The 11580-nt window shown below is 40.4% G+C and overlaps 1 protein-coding gene across 1 annotated transcript in view; it reads right to left on the bottom strand.

The window, feature by feature from the left end:
• Nucleotides 1–5415, bottom strand: part of GRHL1 (grainyhead like transcription factor 1) — a 69568-nt gene extending 64153 nt beyond the window's left edge. Inside the window, exons 1-2 of the mRNA XM_044660945.1 lie at nt 5396–5415; nt 991–1177 (exon numbers count right to left, since the gene is read on the bottom strand). Coding sequence (XP_044516880.1) covers nt 991–1177; nt 5396–5415 — 207 coding nt within the window. The remainder of the gene's footprint in view (nt 1–990; nt 1178–5395) is intronic.
• Between the last annotated feature and the right edge of the window lie 6165 nt (nt 5416–11580).

The raw sequence follows: 11580 nt of genomic DNA, 5'->3' as shown, positions 1-11580 counted from the left end.
TACATATATATGTATATATACATACACACACACACACACACACACACACATTCTCCTGATAGATGAGTAAGTAGCATTGTCTTCAGATGAAGGATGGCAAAGAAACCAGATACAGGAAATAAAACTGCTATACCATTAAGCTTAACCCCATAACCTTCATATATCTAAATGTAGACCATAGAATATGCCATAATTGATCAGAATTGGGAAATCCAAAACAAAAAACAGATTAATTCTACTTCCATATCTTGTATAGATTATTGACTTGTGTTGGTTTTAAAGTGGCCCTGTGATTTCATTGGTATTAGAAACTCTTTCCATCAATGCTCATCAGCAAATTTTCTTATTTGTAAAGAATTACCTAATGGATAAATGACTTGCCTATGGTCCCAAAACTGTCTTATGTCAGAGACAGCATTTGAACTCCAGGGTTCCTTTATCCACAGCAGAGGACACTATATCATCAAAAAGAAATTGCCTTGATCAAAGTAAAATAAAGCAAAAAGCTATACTACACGTAAGGATCTTAGTCCTTTTAGGATGATAAAGTCCACTAGATATACCCAATCTAAAAGTAACCAGGAACAATCATTCTTAGTTGTTTGGCCTTTATATCCCCAGTGCTTAGCATTCCTGGGACATAGTACTTAGTAGATGCTTGTTCATTGGTTGATAATTGTCACCAAAGTTGACCCCCTTCTGCAGGATGTATATCAGTCAGATCCAGTTTTTGAAACAGCTTCATTTTTCACTTGTAAAGAAAGGTCCTAGAGCAGCTGGTTACTTTATAAGTTTTTAAAACAATCCTTTGATTCCCTGATTGCAGATTTTCAGCTTTGAACCATATTAACTCAAAGTACTCATTAGGTTATTTATAGTCACTACAGAGCAACTTGCATTATATTCTACTAGCAAATTACTGTTTTATATGCAGTTTAATCGAGTGCATCTTGAGCTGTTGTTAAGCCTTTAACAAGAGGAGAGAGCTACCTTATAATAGTCATAGAGCAAGCCCAGAGCAGCCGCACTGTCCTCATCTCCATTGATACTCATCATCGCTTTGGTGGCTGCAGTGAGAGGGTTTTCCAGAAAAGACTTCCAAGCTTCATCTTCACTGGTGTAGGGGCGACGCTGTGGATAGAGTGCTTCATTCTGAAGAACCAACACTGGCCTTTTGCTTAAAAAAAATAATTAGAAAATAAAACCACTGAGCATATTGTAAGATATAAAAAGCAACTAAGGATCACTAACAAAATCTTGAAATTCTTTTGCTCCATAAATCTAGGTGAGTCAATTTAAGACCAGATATCATCAAACAGAACAACCCACTTAAATGTAGCCCCAGAGGCCACCCAGTAGAGTACAGAATATTTAGACATCATGGGAACCTGCAGCTAACCTACACTTGGAACCCAACATAAACTGGATAGTTTGCCAAGCCATGTAAGAGAATGCCTTGCTATTCAAATACTCTACATAAACAGACATAAGGACATGGTACGGCAACAACAGAACATTCATTTTTCTTTGAGCACCATGCAGACACAACTATATTCTCTTAGAATCTGAGTAGCTTTGTCAACACACTACCAAAAGTTATTTTCTTGCTTTTTCCTGTTGGTTTCCATAATTTCCTATCTTCTACATTGAGAAAGGTTATCGAGGTAGGAATAAAAAGGAAAAGAGATACCTACATTTAATCCTTGAGGGTATAGGAGAAAGTTGTAATATGCTCCTGATTCCCTGAAGATTCAACGTGGAATGTGGCCAAAGGGGACTATAAATCAGCAAAGCAGTGTAATTTTCTGGTAAGATAGTTCAACTATCTTAGAGATAATACCTATAACACTACATTCAGATCCACTGAGTGATTTTTTTTTAAATAGAAAAAATGTCTTTTATGGAAAAAGTTTTCTCTCATTTGTCACTCTGGATAATACCTCTAAAGTTTTAATATTGTAGTAAAATAAACTAGATTAAAGTATTCTCTCCTCCCTGTGCCTTGACTCTATGCAGATTTAAACTTATTTTAGTAGATTAAAACAAACACCACTGCTTCCAAAAATCTGAAATGTAAACAGTCTCAACTATTATATAGATGGCATTATTTATTAATGGAAATGAAATGCAAATATCAAAAAGTAGAAAACTAAACCAATAGAAATATATGGAGAAGAGTTCTTAAAGGAAAAAAACAGATTTAACAGTGAAAATGCTAAGAATCCTACTGAATAATCACTAATCTGGAAAGAAGAAAAATTAAGCATTACAGGTGTTTATAAGACTACATTTCTCATTGCAACATTCAAATGAAATGTGTGAATGGCCTAAAGGTAACCTACCTACTTTAGGAGTGAGTGTAGAAAGATTATCTTTTAAAGCTATCAACAAAGTGTAGGGTTTGGCAGCCACCCAAACTCTTTAAAAAACAGAGCTATAGGTTCATTTGGGAAAATGAGACCATCTTTGATTGAGGTTGGGGGATGGGAATGGGATTGTAGGAGGTGGTAAAAGCAGCCTGGTTGTATGAATAAAGGGCAGGCTTTGGAGTCAGGAAGAACTGGGTTCAAATGCTGACTTCTGAATTATTATGAATTATAAATCTCGAAGTCACTGCTTTACTTACACCCACGCTAAAGCACCAGGGAATAATATTTAGTTAGGAAAGAAGTGTGTGCAAAGTCTATTGTTTATTTCTAATTTAAATTTAAACACATTTTAAAAACTTTAAAATTGTAGAGTGGACATTTCTTTGAGCCATAAGAGACCTGATTACAGCTAATGAACTAACTCACATTACAGTGATTATTCTTATATAACTAGGCTATTATTAATAATCAAAATAACTTTCAGAAGTGTTATGACAGCATAAGATCTTCCATACCAGAAATGCTAGTTTTTCTACCTTCTCTACTTTCTCTCCCTGTTCTCAATTTCTTTTCAAACATCAGAAAACAAACCAAAATTTTTTATAAGTTTCACATTTATGTTTCTCACAAAAATAATTTACATTTAACAGTGTGTGTTCTAAATGCCTCAGTGGGTGCCCCTAGTAATTATGACCTACATTATAAATCAATAAATACACACATAAATAGTAAAATTTTTATTCCATTTAATTGTTAGTAGTGCCCAAGTTATATCTCTTTAAGAAAGACTTCATCAATACACTGAAATATTTGCTTACCAGTGTCTGTGATAAGTTTTGCTATGTGTTCTACAACTTACAAGAATCCATTATGACATATTGAACTTATGATTCCTAGGGTAGTACAGAAAAAGAGAAGCTTTCAAAAATATCTCTGCCAAATCTAATTTCAATGGCAATTTACAAAAAAAAGATATTAGCTTTTTTAAAGAGAAAGTCTGATTTTTTTTTTGTTTGTTTCTCTTTCAACTAAGGGGTATCCAAAAGATATCTTTGGAAATACAGTACTTTCTGGCTATTATTCAGATTTCAAAGTTTTATGTTCTGGATATTGTAGATCTGAGTAGTCTGTAATTACCACCAATGATGCAAGCAGCAAAATAAATCCTAAAGTGATCTGCAATATTTTTAAAACTTAATCCAACCCCCCACCACTACCCAAGGGAATGAGGCCATCAAAATACACACACGCAAAAAAAATTTTTTTTTCCTTCTTGATACTGTACTCCAGAATAGTTCTTTATCACCGTGATTCATTTGCCAAATATATATTTTGAGCACATCAGATTACCTGGATAAGTCCACCTTTCCAGCTGTAGGGTGCGTCTCAAAGAAATCCATTAGCTGCTACCGAGCACAAGAGGGTAGAAGTAGCAGGAAGGGAAAGGATTTTCGTACTTCCTATCTGCGCATCGATTTAAACTCACCAAAGGTCTGAGTTCAACTAATCTATTTTTCAAATTACACAACGACACTCAAGCCATTGTTGAATAAAATAAAATAGGTGTGTCTCGTGTCGCGATGCTTCTTTCTTCCAGCTTCTCTCACTATGGCTTATAACCCAAACTCTTACTTGAACTGGGGATGGAGGGGGTGAAGGGGATAGGGGAATGCGATGAGAGACAGAGACTAATACTGCCGATTCTGTTTAAGAACAGCCAGAAGCAGCAAGTGCCTGTCCCCCGTAAGGAGAAAGGCTGAGTTTCTACCTTTTTCAGTTTTTAAAAATAAGGTTGGGGAGTGGAGGTGGGAAGAGCTCTGGGACTCAGAGGCTCCTCCTGACACACAGACTGATTGTTCTCCACACTCAGCATTTAAAGGGAGATGAAGGAGGACTAGACTATAAGGAAGGAGAAGCCGGAGGAGGAGGACCAACGCCTTTCAGGTGTCGAGTTTCCCCAAAGCCAAGAATCTCCTCCAGAGTTGTTTCAATTAAACAAAGAATAAGGAAAAAGGGGGGGGGGGGGAGAGAGAGAGAGAGAGAGAGGGAGAGACAGAGACAGTGAGACAGAGAGAGAGACTGTAAAAAAAAGGTGAAAAGCCATCCACCATCAACCCTACACACACCTAGCTTAAGCCACAGAGCCACCAGGCGTGCCCACCGTCCAGGACCATAGACCTCCAACCCACCTCACCAGTGGGATCAAAGGGCTAGGAGAGTCACCAGAGTCTGGGAAATGGGGGAGGAGGATGGAGAGTGAGGTCGGGGGTGCAGTGCCCTAGGGGCAGATGTCTAGACAAGGCTCTTCCCAGTCTGGGGGAAACGAGATCGAAGGGATCATGGGATTTGGGGCTGGAAAGGACTTCGGAGCCCTCTCATCTTAGTCCGACCTCATTTTACAAAGAAGAAAACTGAGGTCTCAGCGACACCCGCCCAAGGTCACCCGAGGGGCTGATGACAGGACCAGGACTAGTACACAAGATCCCTAACCAAGTCCAAGACCCCTGGCTGTCCCCTCTCCCCTTCCCGATCCTCGGTAGAGGGAAAGCTACCAGGAGAGGGAGGCTCAGAGAGAGCAGTCTCTTCCCTCCACCAGCTTGAGTCCTACTCAGCCCCCGCATCCCGCCGATTCACCTGCACTGCCCCGGGGCCGCGAGACGGAGCCAAGCAAGGCTAAGTAAGCTGACAGGAGGAGGAGAAGGAAGAGAGAGAGGAGGAAAAGGAGGAGGATGTGAGGCTGTTCCCCTGACTGGGTTTTCTCACTCTACCTACCTCCCAAGGCCAGGGTCACCCTTCGCCCGACAAGAGACAGTTGATCAGTCAGTTGGTCAACGCATAATTATAAGCGCCTTACTACGTGCCAGGCGCAGTGCTAAGCTCTGAGGACACAGAGAAAGGCCCTTGTACAGGAGGCATCTCCCCTAGCACAGCCCGGGTGAGGGTCCTCCCTCCGACCCGCGGGATCCAGCCGTCAGGTTAGCTCCCTGGCCCCGGCGCCAGCGCGTGCGCCCCTCACCCTCACTCACTTGTCGTACTCCTGGGTCATCTCGTTCTCCCGCTCCCTGGGTCTCACTCTCTAGCTGCCGCCGCCGCCGGCCCGGTCGCAGAACTGGACTTTCGGGTTGGGACAGTGCACCCGATGGGGGGTGGGGGGGAAGAAGTGGAGGCGGCGCGGTTGGCTGTTGGCGGGCGGGCGCGCGGCGGCCGCGTTTGGCGAGGTCTGGGGCAGCGGCTCAGACGGGTTAGGTTCGCTTTTCTTGCTCTCAGAGCTGGCCCCAGCGCCGGCCGAGCGCATGGGCACACCCCGCCCCCCCCCCCCCACTCCGGGCACCGGCCTGACTCTCCATTGGCTGGCGCCATGTGGGCGGGGCCTATGGGGGCTGGGAAACCTGCGAAGGTCCTTGATTGGGACTCCGAGCGTTCACACTGCCTGTGGGAAAGGAGAAGAGCGAAGGAGTGGAAGGAGGCGAGGATGCGGCTTTGGCCGTGGAATTTTGAGGTGCTCGGTTTTAGGTTTGGAATCCGGGGGACTGCGGCCGGCAAGAGCTGGGCTTGGCACGCTTGGGGCTTCACCGAAGCTGTCCCAATGGTTGTCGGCCGACTAGTGCAGCATTAGCCCGTGCCCCATTTGGCCAGTCCCGGAGATTGTGGGGAGCCCAGATTCCCTGGGCCTCCTCTACCTCCCCACGACCCCTAACTTAGATCCTCATCTATGGTGAGCATCCAAAGTGCCCTCCTCCCTCCCCCCTTACTGCCTCTGGCTACGCAGGTTTTACGGACAAGGAGACTATGGAGGCAAGCTCCCTCTGTCCAAACCCCATAAGCAAATATGACAGAATGTCAGCTGGAAGGGGCTCCAGAGAACTAATGCAACACCCTTTGTTTCCAGATAGGGAAACAGGATAAGACAGGGGGCCGAGACATATCCCAAAAGTCACACAACAATTCACTGGCAGAGTTACGATTGAGAAATCCAGGTTTTCTGACTCCTCGTCAGAAAGCTAGGGGAGCATAAATTTATTATAAAATTATAGCACTATAATCTCAGAGCTGAAAAGTACATCGTCTTATTCTACACCCTCATTTCAGAGGTCTGGAAAAGGGAAAGAGACAATGCTCAAGGTTCCTTTGCATTTTCACATCTTGGAATCACTGCCTGAGGAGCTTTTTTTTAAGTTTTAAATTTAACCACCTGTAATTTTAATATCTTGAGAACTCTGCATGTGGAAATTCCTTCCACACAGGTACTAAGAAGATAAGTGCTTTTCCGGTGGTCACACAGCTAGTGTAGGTTAGGGATGGGACCTGAACCTGGATTTTCCTGTTTCTAAGTCCTGCCCTCAGTGCTCTCATGTCCTTCATCTTTTTATTCACATGTTGCCATGCTGGTTCAGATCCTCTGCCTCTCTACTAGTTTTTATAATAGATTTCTAATTGGTCTTCTGGTCTCCTTACTCTCTACTCTAATCCTTCCTAAATATAGCTGACAAAGTGATTTTTCTCAGGTACAGGTCTGACCAAATAATTCCCTTGTTTAATAATGATTCCCCATTGCCTTTGTGGTCAAACACAAACTCCTTCATTGGCTTTGAAAACCCTTCACATCTAAAATAACTCTGAAGTACTACCTCACACCTATCAGGTTGGCTAGTATGACCAAAAAGGAAAATGATAAATGTTGGAGGGGATGTGGGAAAACTGGAACACTAATACCTTGGTGGAACAGTAAATACACACACAAACACACACACACACACATTCTGGAGAGCAATATGGAACCATACCCAAAGGGCCATAAAACTATGCATACCCTTTGATCCATGACCCCTCTCTCTATACTACATCCAGGAATACCACTACTAAGTCTGTATTCCTAAGACATCAGAGATAAGGGAAAAGGACCTGCTTGTACCAAAATATTTTTAGCAACTCTTTTTGTAGTGGCAAAGAACTGGAAATAGAGGGGTTATCCATCATTTGGGGAATGGATGAACAAGTTGTGGTATAAGGTTGTGATGGAATACTATTGTGCCATAATAAATGGTGAACAGGATGAGTTAAAAAAAAAAAACAACTGGAAAGACTTATAAGACCTGATGCAAAGCGAAGTGAGCAGAACCAGGAGAATAATGTATATAGTAACAGAGATATAATACATGTTTAACTGTGAAGGACTAAACCATTATCACCAAAGCAAATTTTCAAGATAACTACAAAGGACTTATGATGAAAATGCTAGTCACAGGGGGTAGCTGGGTAGCTCAGTGGATTGAGAGTCAGCCCTAGAGACCAGAGGTCTTAGGTTCAAATCCGGCCTCAGACACTTCCCAGTTGTGTGACCTTGGGCAAGTCACTTGACCCCCATTGCCCACCCTTACCACTCTTCCACCTAAGAGTCAATACACAGAAGTTAAGGGTTTAAAAAAGAAAAAAAAGAAAAAGAAAATGCTAGTCACAGCTAAAAAAGGAACTATTGGGGTCTGATGGAAGATCAAAGCATAACATCTTCCACTTTATTTCCTTCATGAGTTTTTTATTGTATGTGTGATATATCTTCTATCACAACATGAGCAATATGAAAATATGTATTGCATGAAAGTACAAATATAAACTTAGATTAAATTTAGATTACTTATCTCCTTGGAGATGGGAAAAGAGGGAGGGAGAAAATTTGAATCTTAAAATGTCAGAGGGGGGCAGCTGGGTGGCTCAGTGTATTGAGAGCCAGTCCCAGAGATGGGAGGTCCTGGATTCAAATCTGGCCTCAGACACTTCCTAGCTGTGTGACCCTGGGCAAGTCACTTAACCCCCATTCCCTAGCCCTTACAACTCTTCTGCCTTGGAACCAATACACAGTATTGATTCTAAGACGGAAGGTGAGTTTGTTTGTTTGTTTTTTTAAACCCTTGTACTTCGGTGCATTGTCTCATAGGTGGAAGATTGGTAAGGGTGGGCAATGGGGGTCAAGTGACTTGCCCAGGGTCACACAGCTGGGAAGTGGCTGAGGCTGGGTTTGAACCCAGGACCTCCCGTCTCTAGGCCTGACTCTCACTCCACTGAGCTACCCAGCTGCCCCTTGTTTTTTTAATTAAAAAAATGTCAGAAAGCAATTTTCAAAAATTGTTTCAACATGTAACTAAAAAAACATGATTTAAAAAAAAAAAAGAAAACCCTTCCCATATTGACACCAACCTACCTTTTAAGTCTTGCTATATTTCTATCCCTCCTTTCACCATAACATTCCAGCCAAACTCTGGCCTCAGCATCTTTTCACTGATTGTCTAGAATTCTACCCTTTTCACCTCTACTTCCAATCTTTTCTTCCTTTTAAAACTCAGTGGCACCTTCTACAGGAAACCTTTCCTATTTTCCTCAGTTGTTATTAGTTCCTTCCCTTCCCAAATTAACTAATCCTCCACCTTCATCTCCAATGGGATATAAGTTCCATGAGAACAGGGACTACTGTGCCTTTGTCTTTGTGTCCTCAGAACCTAGAATAATTCCTGGAACATTTTAGCACCGATTGATTAAGAAACTAATAGTAACCTACCCCTCTAAGTGATGGTCCTTTCTTCTCCTGGCTCTGCATTTCCCTTCATCTCACCACTCAGTTCCCTCCTCCTAAAACCTCCAAAGAAAAATCAATGGATCTATGAGTTTACCTATGAGGATATTCCTTTCAAAATACAAACCACAACCCATCCATCCATGCCTGCTTTTGTAACTTATCTAGGCCTTCCCATATATTTGCAACAGTGGATTCATCCAACATGCTGAGGGTCTTTTTAACTTTCTTTTGATTAAGGGAAAACATGGCTGCCCATCAGTTATCTCTGCTCTTGTTACATGACCAGCCCATTTTTTCAATTATACACTGCTTTGATGATCTTTTTTTTATTCCAGTTATTCTTATGTTCTTTATGTCACAGTCTGCTCATACTCACTCATTTATATCTCCATTGTCCTCTGAATGATATCCATTTAAAATTTTTTCAGAAACCAGTGTTCTCTGACAACATTGGTATTATCATTAAAAAGAAGGGCCTTTTTTTCAGGGAGAAGTTTGGGGTCATTTTGGTACAATTCAGCTTGCTCTCTTCCTATGTTATCCTAGACCCAACTCATGTCCATTTATAGCATCTGTTATAGGTCTTTACAGTTCTCTCCACTTTTTCAATTGTCCTCCCTCAAGAATTTACTTTGTTTCTCAGTTCTATCCTTCCCAGATCTAGGATGGATACAGAGGAATCAGCAGTGATGTAGTACAAAGAGCGCTGTACATGGAATCTAAGGAACTGGGTGGCAAATGTAATTTTAATACTAACTGGCAACTCACTTTACCCCTCTGTGTCTCCATTTGTAAAATGTGGGAGTTAGATTAGATAAAAGGAATCCTTAGCCTTTTTTCTGTAATGGACTCTTTTTGGTGGTTCTTGGGGATCCTTTCTCAGAATAATGTTTTTAAATGCTTAAAATAAAATGCATAGGATTACAAAGGAATTCAAGTATACAAAAATCTAGTTATCAAAATATTTTTAAAAACAAGTTCAGGAATCTGACTTGGTGATTTTTAAGTTCTCTTTTGGATCTAAATTCTATGAATCATAGATGGAGTTATTACATGATCTCAAAGCTAGAAGAATTAATAAGTGAATGTATGCATGCATGAAGCATTTAATAAGAGCTTACTAAGTGCAAAGTACTGGGAATAGAAGCAGAAAAATGCAATAGTACTTGCTCTTAAGGAGTTCACATTCTAACAGGAAAGATATGGTGGCAAGTTTCAGTGGCAATTCAGAGAGGAAAAATCCCATGGTCCTCAGAGTGCATTACAAAGTATTTAGTAATGCTTTATATTTAATGTCATTTCCACTAAAAAAGATCATATCAGTTCCTGAATATTGAATCATTTGACAATGCTAAGGACTTTGGGGATTAGAACTTAAATAAATATTTTTCTTACATTTGACCGAAATTTACTTTTGCAATTTCAGCCTACATCTCCGAATTCTGTTCTTTTGGACAAAACAGAAAAAGCCTAGACCTTTTCCAGAAGACAGACTTTCAGATAAGGTTTTGAAGAGAGCATATGTCTCCTAAATTTGTATAATATATGATGGTCTGTAAAAAAAGAGGTGCCAATTACATAGCACAACATTCTTGAGTTCCAGCCCTAATCAGATTAAAATGTAATTGGGAAATAATTAATAAAATAAATAAAATACGATAAAAATTAGATAATGATAACATGTGGTTTTCTCAGTCAATGTGTAGCCCACGGGGATCTTCACTTATAGTTTAGTGACTCCTTCTTCTATTTGAGTTTGACATCACTGTCATATGTTATCTGGTCCAACCAATGTCTTATAGATGAGGAAACTAAATAATTTCTAGCCCCTGTTGCTTAAAGAACAAAAGATTTCATATATAGCATTGTTTTTCCCTTTTGAAAGGGGCTTTTCCTTCTCTCATTTTGGGTAGTAAATTTGGAATAGAATGTCTCAAGAAGGTTAACTTCTGGATTTATAGGCATTAGAGTTGGGAAAGAGTTTTTTTTTTAAAGAAGTATGACTCCAAAGTAGTCAAGTAGACAGAGTTTATAAATGGTTTTCAGAAAGAGGAAATGCACGTTGTTAACAAAATATAATGCTCCAAATATTTAATGAGAAAACTGCAATGAAAACATCTCTCAGATTTTGCCTCATAATCATCAAATTGGCAAAGATGATAAAAAAATAGAAATTGTCCATAATAAAACACCTGATTATACTACAGGCGGAGCTGTGAATTGGTCTATTTTGTAAAACAACTTGGAATTTGACCTAGAATTGTAACATAAGGAATATAACCTATGGAAGTTAGAGATGGGGAGGAAATTCTTCTACATGCAAAATAATAGCAGTTTGGGGACAGCAAAAACATGAAGATAAAGTACATTTCCATTGATTTGGAAATGGCAAAAAAATTATGTGTCATCTGAACACAACATGACGCTGATATAAAAATCGGCAAATATGAGAAATTTAGAGAAACGTGGTAAGACATTTACGAACTGATACAGAATAAAGTAAGCAGAGCTAAGAGAACAATGCATGAACTATAATAGCAGTTGTAAGTTAGCAGAAATCATCAGGTCAATTGCAATGACAAACTTTGATTTCAAAATCCAGAGGATAAAACAAATTCCTCCTCTCCACAGAGAGATGGACTA

This window comes from Gracilinanus agilis, chromosome 2, assembly GCF_016433145.1.
Source record: "Gracilinanus agilis isolate LMUSP501 chromosome 2, AgileGrace, whole genome shotgun sequence".
NCBI classification, from domain to species: Eukaryota; Metazoa; Chordata; class Mammalia; order Didelphimorphia; family Didelphidae; genus Gracilinanus; species Gracilinanus agilis.
This window is presented reverse-complemented; position numbering and strand designations above follow the sequence as displayed.